General features: G+C 45.1%; 1 protein-coding gene across 2 annotated transcripts in view; it reads left to right on the forward strand.

Annotated features, from left to right (window-relative positions):
• The window catches only part of DOP1B (DOP1 leucine zipper like protein B), a 245,892-nt gene that overhangs the window by 180,804 nt on the left and 40,719 nt on the right, over window positions 1–24,369 (forward strand). For both annotated transcript variants that reach the window (XM_033947781.1, XM_033947782.1), the window contains exons 25-28: window positions 1,337–1,441; window positions 5,226–5,292; window positions 7,925–8,069; window positions 17,533–17,615. In XM_033947781.1, the coding sequence (XP_033803672.1) occupies window positions 1,337–1,441; window positions 5,226–5,292; window positions 7,925–8,069; window positions 17,533–17,615 (400 nt within the window). The remainder of the gene's footprint in view (window positions 1–1,336; window positions 1,442–5,225; window positions 5,293–7,924; window positions 8,070–17,532; window positions 17,616–24,369) is intronic.

The raw sequence follows: 24,369 nt of genomic DNA on the forward strand, positions 1-24,369 counted from the left end.
GTGCCTCCTGTGACAATCTCTGCAGCCATTTTGATTCAGCAGTAGGCAGGAATGAGTGAGCTCTGTTCCTGCCCCCAAAGGGGCCACTAGACCGCAAGGGTTTGTTAATGTATGCCTGAAAAAGGCCTACAGGATGGTCAGGTAGCACAAGGAGCCAGGACTTGCTGGGGGGGGGGGGGAGAGGTGGATGGTGACATGACCCATTTTCTGCAGGAGGGGAGGGGTCGTTATCAGTGGCAGAAAGTGAATATAGGAGGGAGGAGCATTTCGGTGTCTGCTGAAAATGCAGCGGCATTTTCAGCAGAAATCCAAACCTGAATTTCATTTCAGTTTTAGTGCCAAATCCAATCTGAAATTTGGTCAACTTCTATACTAAACCTCAGCTTTGGCTGACCCCCAAAATCTGATTCCTATGAAACATAAGAATAGCCATACTGGGTCAGACCAATGGTTTATCTAGTCCAGTATCCTGCTTCCAACAGTACCTGGGAAGATCCCAAATAATAACAAGATTCCATGCTACCGATCCTAGGGATGATTAGTGACTGTATACATTAATAGCAAATTGAACAAGTCCATAAACCTTTTTTTAAACGCAGATGTGCTAATTGCTGTTACCACCTACTGCACCTTCTCAACAGAGCGCCTCTGATTGCCATCCCATTTACATGCTGCCTCCAGACTCCATGATTTCTATGTTGGCCTTCCTAAATTGATTTATTCTGCTCCATCTCTGGCCTTAGTCAAAACCCATTTAAAGGCCACCTCTTTTGGATTACTTTTAAATCCCAAACAGTCAACACTCTCTGTCTTAATCTATGTCTTAATACTTAAGCTACCACTAGAAATTATTTTACTGATATGGGTGTCTCAACTGTATTATAAGCATAACCCGCTGTGTGCAGTGTTTTGGCCAAAAGTGGTGAGTTATAAGATCTTGTATTAAATTATTTTATGTGTCCACTTAGAGCCATGTACATCTGCTATTGTTGAAAATTTAAGTAGTAAGAACGTAGGAATAACCTTACTGGTCCATCTAGCCCAGTATCCTGTCTTCATGGAGGCCGATTCAAGTCACAAGTACCTGGCTGTAATCAGAGAGCAAAAGGCAGAAAATGAGTTAATTCCATTTAAGTAATAGTTGAAACATAGAAACACGATGGCATAGAGGACATGAGCTAAGTGTTGTGGAATTGATGTTTATTGCATTAATGTATTGTATTGCTTGAATTTGTAGGAGCAGTCTGATGAAATTGACTTTTGCATTAGCTGCTATATCATAAACCACACTTGACATTTTTTTACACCTGTCTTGAAATGTTTATTTTATTGGCAGGCTGTCTGCCTTAGCTTTACAGGAGAACTTTCCATCTTTACTGGGATTACTGAGGGAGTCCGTGTCACTGAATTTGGCTCCACCTGGATATTTTCTGCTGCTCAGGTATAATTATGTTGATCAGTTTTGTAAAGGCAGATGTGTCAAAATCCAATAAACCATAGATCATGATTGAATGGTGGGTTTGTTTGTTTTTTTCTGGCACTGTAGGGACCTCAGCCACTTGGATGCTAAGAATCAGGTGCTTGCCCTTTCAGCTTTTAATCCAAAGGAAGTTGGAAAGAATTATACAGAGGGGTGAAGATTGTTTGTCCAGGGGCATGGGATAAAATTTAGCCTGTGGGGAAAAAATGGTGAAGAGACATACAGGTCTCCCTCCATATTCGTACGTTCAGCATTTGCATTATTTGTGAGTAAGGAGCTGAACTGCAGGGAGGCAGTGGAAGCACAGCACTGGAGATTTTTCCCACCCAGGGGGGGGGGGGAAGGGGTGGCTGCCATGAATTAAGGCCAGCTGTTTCTCCCATGGAGGAGGAGCAGAGAGTACAGGGAGCAACAGCAGGGAGGAGGTGGAGGTCAGAACAAAAAAACTGCTTCTTTTTCTGCTGGAAGTGGCAGGAACGAAGGCAAAAGAAAATTTCCCGCTGCACAGTTTGGCAAATGTGCCGAAGAGACACATTTTAGAGCATGATGCTCCCATGCATGTGCACGTGCCTCTTCTTTCTTCTGCTAGAGACCGCAGGGGGTGGGAAAGATTTGAAATGCTGTTGTGGAAATGGAAGAAAAATTATTCGCAAATTTACGTTATTCGCAAGGGAGCTGCATACCTAACACCTGCAGATATGGAGGGAGACCTGTATTGAGTTCGGAAATGAGCCAAAATGAAACGGGACTCCCCCCCCCCCCCAAAAAAAAAAAAAAAAAGGCTTGTTGCCTTATCTCTTTGAACAAGCATTTTCTGAGCAAACATACGCTGAGATTCACAAAGCAAACCGATCGTGTACGCGACCCCAGCCCGATTCACTTACCTCTCTTTCAACCATCCTCCGATCCGCGCATGCAAATGAGGGCAACGGCATCAAAAGTAGGTAGGGACGCGATTCACTAAACAAAACTCTGCAACACCGATTAGGCTGGCCGATCAAAAAAAACTACTGCTGAGGACCAGTCGCTGAAGCCCTTTCCAGCTGCCCTGCCTTCTGCCGCCCTGCTCTCTGCCCTGTCAGCCCCTATCCTGCCTGCCCCGAACATACTGCCTCCCTTCCCATCACTGCAAGCCCATGGTTTTAACCCGCGGGCTTAAGCGGGTTAAAACCACGGGCTCCATTAAAACGATCGCTATTTTTTTTTTTTTTTAATCTATGCCGGCCCTGAGGTCCAGCACATGCACAGACCATCTACAGATGGACTGCGTATGCGCAGAGATTGCTATCGAGCAATCCAGGAAGACAGATGGGGGCGTTCCTCCGATTGCCCCATCTGCATATTGGGGCCTCGTAAATTCATCCGATTGGGCAAGTTCGTGAATCTAGCCCATAGTCCTCAGTGATACCAGTTTGGTGTCTGTGTGCCCCTCCCCCTTCCTCCCTCCCACCCCCTCCCCTCTCTCTCTCTCTCTCTCCACCCATTTGTTACTGCTTCTGGATTGTTTTGAAAGTGACCTTGTAATGGATGTTTCTTTCCTATCCAAAAGATTGTAGTTCCCTGTCCTGTTTCCACTGTTTTAGATTGTACACCACCTTGCTCTGACCAGTTCAGTTAAGTGGTATAGAAAGTCCTGAATAAATAAATATGAGAAAATGAGTTCCATTTCTGTAGCATAGAAACTTACAAACTGGACAAATTCCTTAACTGCTAATGTTTCACAAACTGCTCAACCTCATTCTCTACTCTTCTCACACAAACACCCCCTTCCAATGCCTCCTCTCTAAACAACTGCTCCATCCCAAAAAATAACTGTTTGGAATTTCCCCACAATATGAACTCCCCCCCCCCAAAAAAAAAAAATTACCCCCTCTGCAATTGCTCCCACTTCCTAAAAATACACAAACAGTCCTCCTTCAACTGACCTACCACCTCGCAAACTGTTCAAAACCCAAATATTTGCCCCACTATGCGTGTGTGTGAGGATTTGGAAAGGATTCTACATGAGCCATGCTCTGTATGCTTTTCCCACTTGTTGACTTTAAGGGATTAACCTCATAGATGTAATGCTTCAATGGGTTGCTATGATCTCCGAGCATAGAGCGCTTCTAACAACAGCTGCCATTAATTGACCTAGTGGGAAACTGGTATCTAGAGGGAAAGAACTCTTTGTGGCTGCATAGCACTATGTGCATTTTACCTACATATTCTTAGCCCAAAAAATCATTTTTTTTATTTTTCCCCTAATATGTCTCATTTTGCTCTGCAAATCCTGGACCGTCCTTTTATTGATCCCCTTAAGGATAAAAATAGCATCTAAGAGAAAAAGAACTGGAAGATACGTCAGACGACCCTCTTTTTCTGTTTGAGTCAAAGTATACCAGGGACAATTCATACATTTTTATGGGTGTCTAACTGAATAAAAGTGTGGATAGTTCCCTCACCCCCCCTTTGATAAAGTTTTGTTCATGAAACCTAAGGTGAAGGGTCTTATTTATTTATTGGGATTTATTAACCACCTTTATGAAGAGATCAGAATTTAATTATTTCTTTTTACATATGTGGTGCAACTGCCCATATATACAACAGTTTTGAAAACAAATCACTGCTTCTCTCTCTTAAATCATTGGGACAGATATTCTCCATATACTGGCAGAGCTTCTATTAGAACAGGGGTATCAAAGTCCCTCCTCGAGGGCCGCAATCCAGTCGAGTTTTCAGGATTTCCCCAATGAATATGCATGAGATCTATTAGCATACAATGAAAGCAGTGCCTGCAAATAGATCTCATGCATATTCATTGGGGAAATCCTGAAAACCCGACTGGATTGCTGCCCTCGAGGAGGGACTTTGACACCCCTGTATTAGAAGGTGTAGCTGATTGGATACTACCTCTTATACAAAGACATGACAAGGAGGCTTTTGCAAGCAACTGGAGTGTGATATAGCATGGTTTTGGAAAGACCCTTTTACTCTGCTACTAAAGATTTGTGTAAAACCAAAAAATGGGAATTTATGACTTTGAAGAGAATAACATAGCAGCAAGTTGCTTCGGTCAGTCCAAAAAGAGAGCCCAGCTGTACTAAATTTGAGTTTCCAATCCTTCAGCTCATGTTTGAGGATGTATTTGTTCTGTGATGGGTGCACCAATATGTAAGGCTAGGAAGCTGGGTAAGAGTATTCAATGGGGGTCGTCAGAGGGTAAGGAAGTGGGGATATTATTAAAAAGGATGGAGAATGTCCAAGTATAGGTTTATTGAAGACTGGCGGTAAGCTAGGATGTCTTTTTCATTTCTCTATTTTCCTAATATGCATTTTGTGATATTTTATGGTTTCTTCCATTACATTACATTACATAATAAGGTGATGGAAAATATGAAGTTATTGCACTGTCTGTTTTGGTATTTTGGATAATTTTAGGGCTCCTTTTTTCAAGCAGTGCTAACGGGGTTAGCGCGCATGACGTTTCCTCACGCGCTAACCCCCGCGCTGGCTTAAAAACTACCGCCTGCTCAAGGGAGGCGGTAGCGGCTAGCGTGGCCGGCGGTTTAACTTGTGTTAAACCGCTAGCATGGCTTGATAAAAGGAGCCCTTAGTGAATGTTTGCCATCTCTAATTTACCTTTGTATAGGAGGCACCTCCACCTCTCAAATACGTTTGAACGTGTACATGTTTGTCTCTGTTTTGGAAAATCAATAAAAAGTGTGGCTATCGTTCAGCTAAAGTGTATCTCTTCTCTTCTCAGCATGCTGAATGATTTTGTGACTAGGACGCCTAATCTGGAAAACAAGAAGGACCAGAGAGACCTGCAGGTACTGGAGCAGTTTAAAAAAAACCCAAAAAACTGTACACTTCTCCCTCCCTCCGGGTTAGGGGCAGAGCCGGCCTGTGAATATAAACAAAATGTGAATAATATTCGGGCCGGTTCTGCCCCTAACCTCCGCTTCCCCCAGCTATTTTAAGCCCTGTAAGTCCCCTTTAAGCCTTACCTGTTGGTTAGCGGGTTTTCGGGGCAGGAGCGATCTTCCCACACTCCTGCCCCATGCAGATCGCTCATAGGAAATGACTTCCTTGCTCCCATCGTAGACTGATGTTTCAGTTCCTCACTAAAACTATCTGAAAACTGAGAAGGAACAGAAACATTGTCATCTGCATCCAATATTTTTGATATCTACAATAAGTATGCTTTGGTTTTGTATATTAATATTCTGGAACTGACCTGAGCATTGTGTTTGACACTGGCCCCATATTTTCTGAAATTATATTTGGATGTGGTTGCAAAATGTTTGGACTGAATAAATAGATTTGTGGAATTGGCATTCACATATGTGTCCCCAAAATCTGCTTTTTTCCTCAGTTACATCTTTGTCTCTTGGGTAAAAGATAAATTAACAAATTTACCAAAAAAAAGATTGATTTGGGCTAATGATTTTTATATTGTACACCAACATGCTAATTAATTGCCAGGTGGTATATAAAGTTTTAATAAATTGTAACCTGTAAATTAAAATGGACACATTTTGGTGTTCTTGGCTGTTCAATTGCCCATTCTGTTTAATCATCCCGAGAGCTCAGCAGTTAGTAATCTCCTGTAGCTGGAACAACTTGAAAGTTCATTCTTTGAATGTGAGATAATGGGCAAGTCACTTAATCCCCCCCCCATATTGCCCCAGGTACATTAGATAGATTGTAAGCCCACCGGGACAAACAGAGAAAAATGCTTGAGTACCTGAATAAATTCATGTAAACCTTTCTGAGCTCCCCTGGGAGAACAGTATAGAAAACTGAATAAATAAATAGTGTGAAGAGCTGGTATTGTGACATCACAATGCCTCATTCAACCAATGCCTATGAGCTAATCTCATCAGTGATGTCACAATGACTTGATTGTTCTAGACTTGGCTCACTTTTACTACATTTTGATTTCTAGAGTGGCGCAGTGGTTAAAGCTACAGCCTCAGCACCCTGAGGTTGTGGGCTCAAACCCACGCTGCTCCTTGTGACCCTGGGCAAGTCACTTAATCCCTCCAATGCCCCAGGTACATTAGATAGATTGTGAGCCCACCAGGACAGACAGGGAAAATGCTTGAGTACCTGAATAAATTCATGTAAACCGTTCTGAGCTCTCCTGGGAGAATGGTATAGAAAATTGAATAAATAAATAAAATAAACAATCACTGGAGGGACATTTTGCAATGGACATTAATCTTGGGGGCTCAGCTGCAGAATTTTTTGCTTTTTGGGCTCTTCATAGAGTCACCTCATCTTTGATGTGATCCCCTTTATTGCCTCATAGCTTCTTGTTACTCTGTATTTTGAAGTAAATGCTGCTTATTTTACCTCATTGGAATGACTACGAGACGGCATTGTATTTTCCAAAAGACAATATTTTTATTGTTAGTATAAAGACTTACAAAATTACAGCAGCAAAAGCATATATATTGTCAGTTCAGAATATTCAAGGGCGAGTAGAACCTACACCCATATGCCGAGCAGGGGGCTAGCATGTCCCTGCTGGCATACCCAAGTGAATTTCTCTCTGGTTTTACCTGTGATTCGTGGATTGTTATATAGAGAAATTCTTCCTTTGTTTCAAAAAGCACATCCCCGAACTCTGGTCATGTACTTCCCTATTGGTACAAAAATGTATACCTAACTATTCCATCCCCCCAGTCCACGCCTCTCTCACTCCCCCCCCCCAGTAGAGGGGCCCGTGCAGAAACAGAGAATTCTTCATGAACTTTCTTCCTCCATCTCTGAGATCCTTTATCTTTATTCCTCTATACCGCCACAATCATGGGACTTCTAGGCGGTTTACAATCAAGAGTGCTGGACATTCAGCGAAATACAATAATTATCACCTTGCAGATGCTAATTTGTGGTTTTACAACGCTGTACGTCTTCAGGATGGCGTCCTTGTATGCAGAAAGTTGGCAAGGGTGACCTCCAGCACCCCAGCTGTGCCTGATTCCCATAATTTGCAGACAGACAGCCAGCCTGGTTACCAGGCTCGTTCAGGCTTCTCCATCTCTACTCCCCCATTATCCTGCAGGGATTGTTGCTCGATAAGAATGTTTTATGGCTTTCCAGGGTGCCTTGCATATGTGAAGTCATACAGCACTGATAACAGCTCAGCAGAACCTTGGAGAAATATCCTCCCAGCAGGGAATGGAGACAAGAACTTTGCAGCAAAGGCCAGCTGGGTTAGCATTTCAAAGGATACATGTGTTCACAGACAGCAAGATACAGGCTGTTCCATCTGAAAGGAAAGCTGGTTTAGGCTATGGGAAAATATAGGTTAAAAATGTCTGTAGTGTCCAGCATACACAAGTGAGGCCGGTATGTCCAGTTTATCCATCTGTATGTCCAGGTTATCCATCTCAATTTCATGCAACACAGGGATAAAAGGGAAAAGGCATAGGTTTATTTTCCTTTCTGTTTCAGGAAGTGACCCAGAAGATCCTAGAAGTTGTGGGAAATGTTGCAGGCTCTTCTTTGGAACAGACCAGCTGGCTGAGCAGGAACCTGGAGGTGAAAGTGCAGCCACAGATTCATTTTGATGAGACTGATACTGAAGATGATCTCTGTGGTATGTTTTGTTCTTCTGAATTGTACTGAATGAAATATTTCACAGGCTGCAATGCTTTCATGGTAAAGCATGACATTTCTTGGCACCCTCACCAGACCCAGTGTGTGTTTATGTCCATCCACCAGCATGTTGGAGATAGTGAATTCAAGTTTATAGGATCTAACCTAAGAGGGCAATTTTTGGCTCCACACTCAGTATTTTTCTATCTCCAGCAGTGATAGACCTGTGTGCTCCCTGTCTAGTGGCACTGATTTCTGGTTGAACTGGAGATGCTAATTTTTCTTTTTTACTTTTTACTAGGGATTCAATGGTTCTAAGTCCATTCCCATCCCCCACTTCTTAATTTGCTCTTTTTCCTTCCCTTTTCACCCCAATAGGAGAAAGAGAAAACATCTGCCTCTTATTTTAGGAATAAGCAGTGAATTTCCCCAAGCCATCTCAATAATGGCCTATGGCAGACATGTCAAACTCTGGCCTGCGGGCCAAATTTGGCCCACAGTGTGATAAAATTTGGCCTGCCGGACATTTCCCAATTTATACTTAAGCTGGCCTGCCGGCACGAACCGCTGCTGCTGCTCTTCACGAGCACCTTCCTCTGCCACAAGAAAGAAGAAATCAGCAGTATTGACAATTGAAAAGAGAACAGAAAAATTATGGGATCAGAGAAGAAGGACAGGACAATTTGCTGGTGGTTGACAGAATACCAAAGATCCCATTATTGGTTTAAAGGCCTTGTTAGCCTCTGGCCTGCTGATCCTACCCTCCCTCCCTCCCGGCCTCCTGTTCAAATCAGCCTGCATAGGATCGCCAGTCGGCTATAGCGAACCTAGCAGGCTGTGTTGGCCTCCATAGCACGTTCCCTCTGCTGTACATTAGAGGAGGAGAGGGAGCGCGGCAGAGGGAATGTGCTGCGAAGACCGACGCAGCCTGCTAGGCTCGCTACAGCCGACCACCGATCCTATGCAGGCTGCTTTGAAGATGAAGCCGGGATGGAGGGAGGGTAGGATCAGCGGGCCAGAGGCTAACAAAGCCTTTAAACCAATAATGGGATCTTTGGTATTCTGTCAACCACCAGCAAATTGTCCTGTCCTTCTTCTTCTCTGATCCCATAATTTTTCTGTTCTCTTTTCAATTGTCAATGCTGTGGATTTTTTTAATGCAACAAGTGGAGCAGTCTTAGGTGAACATGTACAGATTGGGCCTGAACCAACAGGCAGAGATGAAAGAAGGAAACGACAAATGGGCAGGAGACCCTGGCAAGTGAGCAATCAGAAGACATCCAGAGCCTGGGCCCAACATGACTTGAATAATGGCCAGACAACAAAAGGTAGAAAAATAATTTTTTTTTCTGTTTTGTGATTACAATATGTCAGATTTGAAATGTGTATCCTGCTTTCCTCCAAAACAAATGAAGTGCCTACTATATCACAAAGGCGATTGTCCATAGCTGGCCTGAGTGCTCAGTGTGCTCTTTCAAGCTCGATAGCAGGAATGATGTCATTGTAGCCGAACAGCTGACAGCATAAATTTTGCATTATCAAGGAGACATCTTCTTGATTTTGTTTTTTCTTGAATACCCCTGGAACACTGATTCTTTCAGTGCCCTCTGTTTTCAATATCGTACATCTTATATTGTAAATTCTCAAATTGCGTAGTCAAGGCAGTGTATTTTGATTGCAAAACCAATATCGCTTCACTCTGCAGCACCCCGAGGTCTTCCACGTCTCTCTTTATACAAGGTATCGATCCATGAGGCTGGTTCCCCTCTCATATCCTTCAATTCCATCTGAAGATCGGAAAAGCATTTCTTAAACATTCTTTTCAGACTTATTAGTGGAGGAGTGGCCTAGTAATTAGAGCAGCTGCCTCAGCACCCTGCGGTTGTGAGTTCGATTCCCACTGCAGCTCCTTTTGACTCTGGGCAAGTCACTTAACACTTCATTGCCCATTGCCCCATGTAAACTACTTTGATTGTGAAAATCACATAGAAAAAGCAGTATATTAAGTCCCATACCCTTTACTAAGCCGATCTGGACAGAATCTTCTTCATCAGCCAAACCGTCAGGTGAAAAATGCCTCCTGAACACAAGCAGGTTATAAGGGCCATGGATCAGGCTGTGAAGTTTGTTCTCCTTCAGTCCTTCAAAATTGTTGGAAAGATTCTTTTCAAAATATAGTGGAACCTCGAATGCAAGTAACGCGGTTTGCGAGTGTTTTGCAAGACGAACAAAACACTCGGCAAACTTTTGTCTCGCAAACCGAGCACTGCCCCAATAAACGAGCACTTACAGCTGCAGGAAGCACCACTTCAGAGGGATTCCTCTTCCGTCCGTCGGCCAGTCTTCCACGCCGGGTTCCTTCCACATGTTGGAGAGCCTCTATCTGAGCCCACGCAGCCGAGTGCCGTCCCACCTGCACATTGTGTATGATCACACACAACGTCAATCATCGACGTGCGTGATCATATGCAATGTGCAGGTGGGATGGCACTTGGCTGCATGGGCTCTCGTAGGCTCTCCAACATGCAGAAGGCACCCGGCATGGAAGGCTGGCCGGCGGGCGGAAGAGGAATCCCCCTGAAGCAGCGATATGTGGGCTCAGGGGTTCTTCAGCAGCTGGTGGACAGACGAGGCATCCCCCCGAAGCGGCACAGTGGGGTTCTCCAGCGGCTGGTGGACAGAGGAGGTGTTAACTAGAGACTCGACACCCGGTAGGTACAGACCCCTCACCACTTCCTCGGCACCTTTTGGGTTCTGGAACGAATTGTCAGCATTGCCATTATGGCCTATGGGGAAAGTTGCTTTGATATACGAGTACTTTGAATTATGAGCATGCTTCTGGAACGAATTATGCTCGTAAACCAAGGTACCACTGTATATTTTATTGAATTTTGTAGCAATAAAATTTACAAACCAAATCAACAGTGAAAAAATAATAAAAACTACCCAACAAAGAATACACAATTCCCAACCCCCCATCCCTCTCTTCCCCACCCACCCAACCAAATCCCAAACCCACTAACAAAAGAAACACCCTATTCCAGTGTGTCACAAATCAAAGAAATTCATGCATTTAACAAATGCTACGCACCCTAGGCATCAAGTTTAACCAAAAAAGCTCCCAACGAGAACAAAATGTACACCCTGGCATCGTGTCCAGAGATAACAATAATAATCATTCCATGGAAGCCTGCTGCAGCAGCAAAATGCGCAAGCGTAGGAGACTCAGAAGAAATCCAGCTCTGCAATATCACCTTCTTTCCTAGCAAAACAGCACATTCTAAGAAGCTCCGAAAGCCTTTTGGAGCAGATCTTGGAAGAGACTCCATAGTAAATAATAGTGCTGGATGAAGCTCAAATGTATAGTGCCAAATTTTGTTGATGAACTTGCTTCCAAAAGTCTTGCACCTGTACACAAGTCCAAATTTGATGGCCAAGAGTTGCTGGACAATAATGACATTTGAGACATTGATCTGATATGCACATCTTAGCCTTGTAAAGAAAAGATGGAAAAGATGGAGATCTATTGGAGAGATTCTTTAATATTCCCCCCCCCCCTGATTTCAGGTTTTGAGACCTGATGCAGACGGATAACACCAAGATAGAAGATTCAAGTGTCGAAACAGAACTGATGAAGTAAGATGTTTGCTACTTTTACAGGTTAGAGGTAGGAGCCCAAGAATCAGGCTGCCTTTCAGGCTGACATCACTTCCTTCCATAGCAAAGCAGCAGATGAATCCAGAGACTAGTGGGTATAGCTCACATCGACCAGCAGGTGGAGATAGAGAACTGATTAACAGTTGGCCTTAAAGGCTGGTGTTCCTTCAGTTAATTCAGTTTTGCTCTATCTCCCAGCAGGGTGGGAGCTATACTTCTAGCTCCTGGTCTCTGCCTGCTGCAGGATAGATGGAAGTGGTGTTCCGTTAGGATTCCTCTGTTGAGACTAGTTCTCTTCAGTAGGTGGGGGTGCCTGGCTGATTGGTGCCGGCTTTGGGAGGTACACCTGGGCCCTCCCAGGTCCCTGCTCCACCCTCCCCTCCGTTGGATAGAGGGGTTTCTTTCCAGGTGCAGGATATTGGCTGGCTTCTTCATTCCAGTATAAAAAAAAAAAAAAAATAAATTTAGAGCCTTCCTGCTAGTACTGAGCCGGGCAGTGGTTAACTCGGCTTCCAGTACATTTACCAACGAGTGCCTGGCTTCGGGGGTAAGCGGCGGACCGGGTGAGTGTTTTCTTTGCCTTTTTTGAGTGTGGTCGCGTTTCCCGGGTGCCGGGCGTCTTGGGGGGCGGAGTCGTCTTTTGGGCGGCGTTCGCCGCGTGTGTAAAAAAAAAAAAAAAAAAAAAATCGCGTCGGAGCTGTTTGGCAGGCCGAGGGGGGATGGCTGAAGAAGTTAGTCAGCGGTGTTCGCGCTGTGAGTCATTGGAGGAAGGGGAGCTCTTGGATTGGGACTCGGAGAGTATCCCGGGTAGGGAGGGGGATGACCCTATGGTTATCCGGTTGTTCCATAGAGAGGAGCTTTCTTCTTTTATTACAAAAGCTTTGCAGAGTTTGAACATTGCTCAGGAGGATGCCACGGGGTCTGGTAACCCCTTGATGGCAGGTACCCGTGGGCCGTCTAAGGCCTTTCCGGTCCATGAGGCCATGCAGGAGCTGATCTCGGCGCAATGGGAGGCGCCGGAGGCCAGTTTGCGGGTGGCAAGAGCCATGAGACTCTTATATCCGGTCGTTCCGACCGAACTGGATAGGTTTAGATTGCCTAAGGTGGACGCTCTGGTGGCAGCGGTGACTAAAAGAACTACCTTGCCGGTAGAAGGGGGCGTGACACTTAGGGATGCACAGGATAGAAAGGTTGAGGCATCCCTAAAGATGTCCTTTGAAGTGGCTGCAGTTACCTTACAGGCCGCAATATGCAGTTCTTACGCGGCGCGAGCTTGTCTGCAGTGGTCACAAGGGATGACCGATAATTTGCTGGAGTCTGGAGGTTCTATCCCTTCGGAACTGGCTGATTTGGAGTCCGGCTTGGCTTATTTGGCGGACTCCTTGTATGATATTATTAGGGCGTCTGCGAAACAGATGTCTCTATCTGTGGTTTCCCGCAGGTCCTTGTGGCTCCGTCATTGGGCGGCCGATGCGGCATCCAAGCTCCGACTGGTGAGACTCCCATTTAAAGGGGGTTTATTGTTTGGAGCAGAGTTAGATAGACTGGTAAAGGATTTTGGGGATACCAAAACGCAGCGTTTGCCGGAGGACAGGGCTAGGCCCCCGGTAAAGGCCGCATCGTCTAGGCCGCGTTTCCGGGATGTTAGGCGGGCCAGGGCTGGTAAGCCTTTTTCCAGGTCTGCATCTGGCCCGTTTTCTGCTTTGAGACCTCGGTTTCAGCAGAGAAGTTCCTTTCGGACGGCGAGACCCTCTTCAGGGCAGTCAGCCCGTACCCCAGCCAGTCGCCCTCCACAATGACGGGGGCTTGGCTCCCTCCGCCCTGCCCTTAGGGGGTCGGCTTTCGGCATTCCGGGCGGAGTGGGCCAAAGTCACGTCAGACCAATGGGTATTGGACATTGTTCGCGATGGGTACAAATTAGAATTCGCCGCTCCCGTCGTAGATTCTTTCTTGGTGTCCCCGTGCCGTGGTGCGGCCAAGGGAGCCGAGGTCCGCAGGACACTGCAGGGGCTGCTCGAGCTGGGGGCGGTGGTACCGGTGCCCCCGGAAGAGGTAGGCCGCGGTATTTATTCCCTGTACTTCATTGTTCCAAAGAAGGGGGGGTCCTTCAGACCAGTGCTGGATCTCAAAGGGGTCAACAGATTCCTCAGCGTGCGCCATTTCCGAATGGAAACGGTGCGCTCGGTGATTGCGGCGGTAAGACCGGGAGAGTTCCTCACGTCTCTCGATCTCAAGGAGGCGTACCTCCATATTCCGATATGGCCTCCGCACCAGAGGTATCTGCGGTTTGCGATTCTGGGCCAACATTTCCAGTTTCGGGCTATGCCCTTTGGCCTGGCGACGGCCCCCCGCACTTTTTCCAAGGTCATGGTGGTAGTAGCCGCTTTTCTACGCAAAGAAGGGATTCGGGTACACCCTTACTTGGACGATTGGTTGATACGCGCCTCGTCCCGGCAGGAGAGTTGGGCGGTGACGCAGAGAGTGATCTCTCTCCTTCAGTCTTTGGGGTGGATTGTCAACTTTCCCAAGAGTGTTGTGGCCCCATCGCAGTCTTTGGTGCATCTGGGGGTACGGTTCGATACGGCTCTGGGGAAGGTGTTTCTACCCCGAGATCGGGGGGAGAAATTGCAGGCTCAAATTCGCCTCCTTCTCGGGTCACCCAGACCTCGGGTTTGGAATTATGTACAGGTGCTGGGCTCCATGGTGGCGACTCTGGAGGTGGTTCCCTGGGCCCGGAGCCACATGAGGCCCTTACAGCAGTCTCTGCTCTCTCGCTGGTCTCCAGCTTCTCTGAACTACAATGTGCGTCTCCAGTGGAGTCCTCGAGCAGCTCACAGCATGCGCTGGTGGCTCCAGGACTTGCATCTTTGGAGGGGCATGCCGTTGGCCACACCGGATTGGGTGGTAGTGACAACGGATGCCAGCCTGCAGGGCTGGGGAGCCCAGTGCATGCAGACGTCGGTGCAGGGAATTTGGTCTTCCCAGGAGGCTCAATGGCCCATAAACTTGTTGGAGTTAAGAGCGATCCGGTTAGCGCTGCGGGCGCTTCAGGCCCTAGTTCATGAAAGACCGACCAGGATCTTTTCGGACAGTGTCACGGCAGTCGCATATGTCAATCGGCAAGGGGGGACCCGGAGCCCGCAGTTAGCCGAAGAGGCAAGACATTTGTTTCAATGGGCAGAGCTGCATGTTCCGCTTCTGTCGGCGGCACACATTGCAGGGCACGAAAACGTGCAGGCGGACTTCCTCAGCAGAACTCTTCTCGATCCGGGAGAATGGGAGTTGTCGGCTCGAGCGTTCGGCCTGCTAGTCCGTCGTTGGGGGTTGCCAGAGATGGATCTCATGGCCTCTTCCCGCAATGCGAAGGTGCCTCGGTTCTTCAGCCGACGCAAGGATCAGGGATCGGAGGGGGTGGACGCATTAGCTCTCCCGTGGCCTCCGAATTCCCTTCTTTATGTATTCCCACCTTGGCCCATGATAGGGCGGGTGTTGCAACGCATCTCTCGCTTTCGAGGCAGAGTAATCCTGGTGGCTCCGGATTGGCCACGGCGGCCGTGGTACGCAGATCTGATGCTGCTGTCGGTAGGCGAGCAGGTAGCGTTCCAGGTAACTCCGGACTTGCTAACTCAGGGTCCAATATTAATGGAAGATCCGGGCCGCTTTGGTCTTACGGCCTGGCTATTGAAAGGGCAAGGCTGAAAAAGAAGGGCTATTCTGAACGGGTGATTTCTACCCTGCTTAAGGCTAAGAGGATTTCAACGTCAGCCTCTTATGCGAGGGTCTGGAGAGTCTTTGAGGCATGGTGCGGAAGACACGGAATTGCGCCTTTCCATGCTTCTCTGCCGGCTATTCTTGCGTTCCTGCAGGAGGGCGTAGAAAAAGGGTTAGCATATAACTCTTTAAAGGTTCAAGTATCGGCCATTGCCTGTTACAGGGGCCGGGTGGCTCGCTCGGCTCTCGCATCACAGCCGGACGTGGTGCGATTCCTCAAGGGGGTTCAACATATCAGGCCGCCGGTTAAGCGAATTTGTCCAACTTGGAACCTTAGGCTCGTCCTTGGAAAATTGCAGGGGGCACCTTTTGAGCCCCTGTCAGCGGCCACGTTGAAAGATGTCACACTAAAGACAGTTTTTTTGGTAGCGATGGCTTCAGCAAGGCGAGTATCGGAGCTGCAAGCGCTTTCTTGCAGGGAACCCTTTTTGCGTTTCTCGGAGACTGGAGTGACGGTGCGGACGGTGCCGTCCTTCCTGCCTAAGGTTGTTTCGTCCTTTCATGTGAACCAGAGTTTGTTCCTGCCATCCTTCAGGAAGGATGATTGGGGGAAGCGTTTTTTGTCGGTACGGCTACTGGATGTGCGCCGTATGCTTCTCCATTATTTGGAGGTGACGAATGATTTTCGCCGGTCGGACCATCTCTTTGTCGCGTTCGCGGGTAAAAACAAAGGGATGGCGGCGTCTAAAGCGTCCATTGCGCGTTGGGTCAAGGACGCTATTGCTTCGGCGTATGTGTTATCAGGGAAGAAGGTACCAGAGCATCTTCATGCTCATTCCACTCGGGCTTTGGCTACATCTTGGGCGGAGTCCGGGGGGATGTCATTAGAGGAGATTTGCCGGGCGGCCACTTGGTCGTCAGGGAATACTTTTTCGAAGCATTATCGGTTAGATGTAGCGGCCCGTTCAGAGGCGAGTTTTGGCGCTGCAGTGCTGGCGGAGGCGGCATTGGCGTCCCACCCAGTTTGAGTTTGCTTTGCTACATCCCACTAGTCTCTGGATTCATCTGCTGCTTTGCTATGGAAGGTAAAATTATGGTCATACCTGTTAATTTTCTTTCCTTTAGAAGCAGCAGATGAATCCAGAGCCCCTCCCCAAGTGCACGGGCTCGGTGTAGGGTGTTTATGTCATTAGGGTAGCCGGGGCTATAGTTGGTAAGTGTATTCTTTCAGGACTGAAAAAAAAAAAAAAAAAAAAAAATTTTCAATTCAATTAAAATAAAAAGAGGGAAAATATCAATGGTATTCAGAAGAAAAAGACAAATTTGTTACTGGAATGGAGTTTGTGGCTGCTCATTCTCCTTTCGGGGTGCTTGGGCAAAGTGCATAACTGAATTAACTGAAGGAACACCAGCCTTTAAGGCCAACTGTTAATCAGTTCTCTATCTCCACCTGCTGGTCGATGTGAGCTATACCCACTAGTCTCTGGATTCATCTGCTGCTTCTAAAGGAAAGAAAATTAACAGGTATGACCATAATTTTACCTTCCTGTGGGAGCTGTCACTTTGTTCACAATGTCTGTGGGCACCTTAGTTCTCCTTTCAAATTCTGCTCCAATGCACAATCTGGATTGCTTTCCTTTTGAAAATTAGCAGCCTCATAACTGTTTTTAATAAAACTGTTATCGGTTATGCTGCAAATTGTTCTATGGAATTTTGTTATTCTAATAACCCAATAAAAAGAATTTTCAATAAACCTTCAAACTGCACACGCTAAAATTGCCCATGTACTCTGCGCTAGCTGAGGGCAGTGTAACGTGGACATTTGAAAGTGGAGTAAACGTCATACAGGTGCTGATTGTCCCCCGACACATCTCAGAAAAGCCTCTCTACCCCAACTCCAGCTACGAGCAACTTGGCACATACTTTCATCTGAGTAGGAAAAGGTAGTTTTCAGTCAAGCTTAGTAAATAGTTTTTGATAGTTGCCTTCTGATGTGTCAACCTTTGCATTGTATATATTTTTGAAGATGCTGAAATGAAATGGAAGGTTGTAGAGTTTTAAAAAATATAAGCTTTTGTGCTTTTCTTTCTTCATAGATGGCTCAGCTGTCCACTCTTCTATGGTATCTGCCTCTGCTCCGTCAGTGTACAGCGTTCAGGCTCTCTCCCTCCTTGCAGAAGTAAGTTCTCTCTTGGAGCTGTTTCTGTCCAAGCCATTGGCTTGCGCAGCACTGTTTGTATTAATGTAACTATTGACAGGGAATAGTACAGGAAATAGAGGTGGTGCAGTCGATCAGCGGCAATTTCATCTAATGCTGTTTGGAGAACATGGGGTCCTGCAGAAGCTGTATTCACAGCCACTCTGAGGAGAGCAGTAGCAACACTCGATGGTTGCAGGAAGGGAGGGAACCCTGGATCCAGGTCTTACAGCTGAGAGGTCCACTTCCAGTGGAGAGGAAGAAAAGCTTGCACCTCCCAAAGGAGGATATATAGTCTCGGCAATAACCAAGAAGACTTCTGTTCCCGTAAATCCAGGGGAAGCCCTGAAGGATCTGCAGCATCAAATGAAGGTTCTGCTAAAGCAGTCATTTGAGGTGGCAGTGCTCACCTTGAAGGCCACATTTATTTATTGGGTTTTTTAGCCCATCCAGAAGAGCTCAGTATGGCTTGTAGAGTTACACACATAATACTTTCAGTGGTGTGTGGTTTCATTTGCAGGTGATTATGATTATTGAGAACTTCTATATCACTACTAATGACTGGGGCATCAATACACAGTGTAAGTTAGACTAGAGGTCTATATAGAAGGAGTAAGATATGATTAGGAGAAGATAGGGTGTAAATATAACGCAAAATATACAGTTCTATTAGGGTTTTGCACATCATTTTGGATTACAGTCCATTCCTGGGTTTGTAGAAAGTGGTCACAAGATACATATGAGTAGTGGTTTTCATACAAGGAAGTTATGAATATAAGTAGGAGAAGATACATAGATGGAGGCTTAGTATGACAAAGGCTCTATATAGTTCTAGGAAACATGTGTGTTTAATACATCATATCAGGTTACAGCTGATTCCAGAATTGATGTCTACTATGGAAGTTTCATTGTTGAGTGCATTGGTCTGATGGGAGTTGAGGTTTACTAGTGAATCGAGTGAGCAGATTGATTTGTGGGGTTTGGTTCCAGAGTCTGTTGGGACTGTTTCTCTCAAGTATCCTGGGGATACGGCGGGAGTGTCTGAAGAGATTTCGGGTTAGTGCGATTCAAAATGGGTACGGAACTCCTAATGGATACATCACGTGAGTTGCCTGGTACCCTGTGCCCGGAAAGCCCTTTCTACTAGGGGTCAAGTTTTTTTCGCAGGTAGAAAATGGTTTAGGGCCCTCTCACGGAATCTATAGAATGACCACTTGATTATTGTTAAAATATTTTGTGCAAGCATTACAAGTTTGGATGTGCAGTGTTTGGGACAAGCGTGCTTACAGCAGATTTGTCTGGATTCTTCCCTTGTTAGCTGCTGCTTTGGTACTTCCCAGTCATGTAAACTGTTCTAGAGGGACCCAATGAAAGAAAGTTAGCAGGTAAGAATTAAATTTCTCTTTCCTCATTGTCTCTTCAGAATAGTCCAGAAACCTGCCCATGTTTGGAGAAGAGAATTGGTGAAGAAAGCATGCAGATTCAAGAGCTAGGGAGTTTCATCCTTCTGTCTTCATTTCCTATGAATTGTTGGTTAACTATTGCTTTCTCTTTCTTGGTTTTGAGGGGGAATTAGTTGTATTATTGATTTGTTATGGAAATACTGGTTAACTGTGTGGACTGAATGGGAGCACGACAGCCAGTATAAACCGGTAGTTCTCTGTCTGCTGGCAGGAATGTATATTTATTTATTTCAGTATTTATATACCATTTATAATCTTAAGTGATTTACATACAGGTACTCAAGCATTTGTCCCTATCTGTCCCGGTAGGCTCACACTCTTATCTAATGTGCCTGGGACAATGGTGGATTAAGTGACTTGCCCAGGGTCACAAGGGGTGGCATGGGATATGAACCCACAACCTCAGGGTGCTGAGGCCTTAGCTCTAACCACTGCGCCACACACATCAGTGTTCCCTCTAAGGTGAGCACATGAGCGATCGCTCACTATTTTCAGTGGCGTCGCTCATACGCTTTCCCCTGTCGCTCACTCGAGGGAGGTGAGAGGAAGTGGCAGCAGCGGCCTGTATTTTCCAAAGTTGAAAGATGCAGCGGCGGCTCCTCTCAAGATCCCCGATTGCATCGGACTTCGTGAGAGGAGCCGCTGCCACGTCTTCAGTGGCTACCAAGGGGGGGCGGTCCGCTCCGGCTGTGCACATCCCCTAAGGCTGTAGTCGGAGAGGAAGTTCGGGCCAGCCAATCGCTGCCTTGCTGGGCGGAACTTCCTCTCCGACGGCAGAATTGACGTCGGGGGAAGCAGAGAGAACTTGGGGCAGCCACGGCGGTGGCTTTGGGGCCTGTTTCCCCCCGATGGTTGCGACGGTGATTTTGGGGCCTGTTTCCCCCGATGGTTGCGGCGGTGGCTTTGGGGCCTGTTTCCCTCGATGGTTGCGGCAGTGGCTTTGGAGCCTGTTTACCCCGATGGTGGCAGCAGTGGCTTTGTGGAGGGTAGGGAGCAAGAAAGGGGGCAGGCAGGGAGACAGAAGGGAAACAGAAAAAAAGAAAGGGGGCATCAAGAGGAAAAAAAAGAAAGAAAGGGCAAGGCGAGAGGAAGAAAAAGTTGGGGGAGGGAATGAGGTCTGGAGGAGAGGAAGCATACAGGCTGAAAGAAGGGAAGAAAGATTGGATGCACAGTCAGAAGATGAAAGTGCAACCAGAGACTCATGAAATCACCAGACAAGGTAGGAAAAATGATTTTATTTTAAATTTAGTGATCAAAATGTGGCTGAATTTATATATGCTGTCTATATTTTGCACTATGGCCCCCTTTTACTAAACCGCAATAGTGTTTTTTAGCGCAGGGAGCCTATGAGCGTCGAGAGCAGCGCTGGGCATTTAGCGCAGTTCCCTGCATTAAAAACTGCTATTGTGGTTTAATAAAAGGAAGGGAGGTATATTTGTCTATTTTTGTATGGTTGTTACTGAGGTGACAATGCATAGAGTCATCTGCTTTGACCTCTTTGAAAAAAACCCAGAATAGGAATGATAATTAACATTTTCTCAGCCTATAGTGTGCTTTGTGTTTTTTAATTTTATTGTTGGTAGATCATTTTGACTTGGTCATTTTAAAGTAGCTCGCAAACCCAAAAAGTTTGGGCACCCCTGAGCTAAAGCGTTGAAGCTGTGTATTTCTATTTTATCCCCCCTTTTACAAAACTGTGGAGCGTTTTTTAGCGCCAGCCGTGGTGGTAGCAGCTCTGATGCTCAGAATTCTATGAGCGTCAGGGCTGTTACCACTGTAGCTAAAATCCACACTACAGTTTTGTAAAAGAGTAAGGGGTTAGTTTGTGATGACATATTCCATACTAGGCGAAGGTGTTTTCTGTGTTCTGTGTGTTCGAAAGTCATGGTTTTCTGTTAGGATTGATGGTGTAGGATTGATCTGTGCTGGTCTGGCTTGTTTAGTTTTACAATGGGTGTATTGATGTACTGCTCACTGCAATATGTAAGATGCTGCCTTTTCCTAGGTACTCATGTGTGACGTGGCTTGTTACTAAAAATCATGTTTTTCGTACAGATAGGGGGGGTGCCAAAAAATGATGGGCCCCGGGTGTTATATATGCTAGGTATGCCACTGTATGTAAAGATACCAGAAAGCTGGCGAAGCAAAAACTTTAAGTAAATTGTTATTCTTCTAAGTTTTGAGTATTTAACCCTCCCACAATCTCACGGGCACTCGTTTCAAGTTTATTGAGATTTTGATTTAAACGCAATATGAAATATTTTCAATGCGTATAACAAAAATAAATTTGGGGAAATAAATAAAATCATTTGAACAATAAACATACAAACATATCCATAGGTGATTAAAAATACATAAGGAGTACAAGGATAAACTACATTTGTTTAAAAATGCGTCCTCCGCACCTGCTCATAAATTTGTGGAGTATTTTTTTTTTGTTTTATAAATCTTTATTCATTTTCTTATGTTACAACAAGTGTATCAAATAAACTCATAAGAAACTTGAATATACACACTTGATTAACTCATATATTAGCATCAAATTTAACATTTCTTTAGAAAATTAGTATTATATAAAGTTAAAATATTTTGCAAGAAACCTAAATTTATATAATTCTTATTGAATATAATAATCCCCCACCCCTCCCTCCCTCCCAATTCAATAATACATAAAATCAACTTTATTGTGAATTCATTCAAATATTGATATATTATGTAATAATCAGAAATAAAATCCCACCCCATTCCCCTCTAATCAAATATCTTATCATGGGAAAAGTTAATCATTCATTACAAAAATCTGTTAACGGTCCCCAGACTTTTTGAAATTTACTCACATAACCTTTTTGCGTTGCAATGGCGAGTTCCATTTTGTATATATGACATACAGAATTCCACCAGAAATTGTAATTTAACCTGTCATATTTTTTCCAATTATATGTTATTTGTTGTATTGCTATTCCAGTTAAAATAAACAGAAGTTTGTTGTTACTTGACGAAATTTGACTTCTTGCTCTCATAGTTGTTCCAAATAAAATAGTATCATATGTCAAGGCTACCGGGTTTTCTAACATCCTATTAATTTGAGGCCAAATTGATTTCCAGAATGATAAAATAAATGGACAATAGAATAAAAGGTGATCTAATGTCCCAACTTCAACATGACAATGCCAGCATCTGTTAGACTTAGAACTATCTATCTTTTGTAAGCGAACAGGGGTCCAAAAAGCTCTATGCAGAAGAAAAAACTAAGTTTGTCTCATAGATGCTGACACTGTACATTTTAACCTCTAAGACCAAAGTCGTGGCCATTGAGATGCATTAATTTGATGCTTTATCTCAATGCTCCAAATGTCTCTAAGACCATTTTTTGGTTTTTTATTTACAAATCTGGATATTAATTTATACCACTGTGCGGCTCTATGATCCATTGAATCCATATGAAAGCATAAGAATTCCAAACTATGATAATTAGTAAGATTTTTCCATTCAGGGAACCCTACCTGAATGGACTGCTTCAATTGCAACCATCTAAAATATTGTGATTTATTAAGATTAAATTTATGTTGCAATTGTGAAAACTCCAGCAACTTACCATTTTTTATTACATCCTCCAAAATACGAATACCTGCTATCATCCAATGCTTCCAGATGATTTTAAAACCGCCAATTTTGATCCTGGGGTTTAACCAAATCGTTTGAGTTGTTGATTTACTTATTGGAATAGGAGTTAGATTACTTATATATCTTAAAGTTTTCCAGGTATCCATAAATATTTTATGCTCTTTATATAACCTTAAAAAGATACAAAAAGGAGGCAAATGATGTCAATAAGGACTCTATGAGTGTGTCTATCAGCTAATCACTCCTAACAAACCAAACCACACAGGTACCAAATATCAATTGAAGAATAGGGACGCTCTCAGTGTGAGGTTGTTAGTGACGGGAGAACAAACTCCAGTGCTTCCACTTACAAAGACGGAGGTGAATTACCCCGCCTGCACACCATCATCGGGCGTCCCTAGTGTGCAAAATCAACTGTGCAGAAATACTAACAATAAATAAATCACAACAGTGAACAAGTGAGAGAGTGAATCAAACTGAAAACCCACTCATAGAGTCCTCCCCAGACTAATCCCCAAGATACAAAATGAAACCACAGCCAACTTAGCTTTTAAAGCGAGCCAAATGAAGTCAATGAGCATTGCGGGAAACCAAGATAGTCATAGGATCAACCGGTTTCGGGTGAAACCCTTCATCAGGATCTTAAGGCTGGAGCAGAACCGGCTGGGAGGGAAGCAGGAGAGCCCGCAGCAGCAACTGACTGGGCTTAAAAGCAGATCCAAAATGACATCAGCCACTTTCAACCAATCATAAACAACTAAGAAGAAAACAAGGAGGAGTCACCACTGGCTCAAACTATAGTATTCCACTCCACACATTCATTCAGACCCCCCGGAATGACCGTGTTGAGCTTAAAAATCCAATGTTGTTCTCTCAATTGGAGTTGTGTCATTCTGTCTCCTCTATAGGTATCAGGAATTTGTTCCAGCACCATCCAGGTTAAGTGTTGGAATTCATGGCCCAATTGTAAACAATGGGAAACCATAGGAGCCGACTCGACAGCCTGGTGAAGTCTACTCTTGTGTTCCGTCAACCTGGTTTTGATCATTCTACATGTGCGACCTATGTAGGATAACCCACAGGGACAGTTGATGACATACACAACCCACCGTGATTCACAAGTGGTGTGACTCCTTAACTGAAATTCCCTGTGGGTATGAAGATCATGCCAACTAGATGCAGTGATAGTATTTGCACACATGGAACAACGTCCACAAGGGAGATGAGAGCCAGGACTATTGTTGATGACCCGAGTAGACAACAAATTCTTTAGATTCCTAGGGCGCGAGAATGCAATGAGAGGGGGTTCCTGAAAGATAGAGTGGAAACTCAAAACCTGCCAGTGTTGTCTAATAAAGGCAGCCATTTGTTGAGCCCGAGGGGAATATGTAACCACACATACTTGACGTTCAAGATCTGAACGCTGAACATGATGGAGCAATAGTTCAGGATTAGCATGCCGGGCACGTAAATAAGCTCGTCTGATGGTCCACTCCGGGTATCCTCTTTCCAAAAAACGTTGGGATAAATCCCTGGCCTGGATTTTGAATTCAGCCAGGGAAGAACAAATCCGGCGAATTCTCAAAAATTGACCGACCGGAATAGCCTGTTTGAGTCTGGAAGGATGACAACTAGTAAAATGTAAATAG

Source organism: Geotrypetes seraphini, chromosome 6, assembly GCF_902459505.1.
Source record: "Geotrypetes seraphini chromosome 6, aGeoSer1.1, whole genome shotgun sequence".
Lineage (NCBI taxonomy): Eukaryota > Metazoa > Chordata > Amphibia > Gymnophiona > Dermophiidae > Geotrypetes > Geotrypetes seraphini.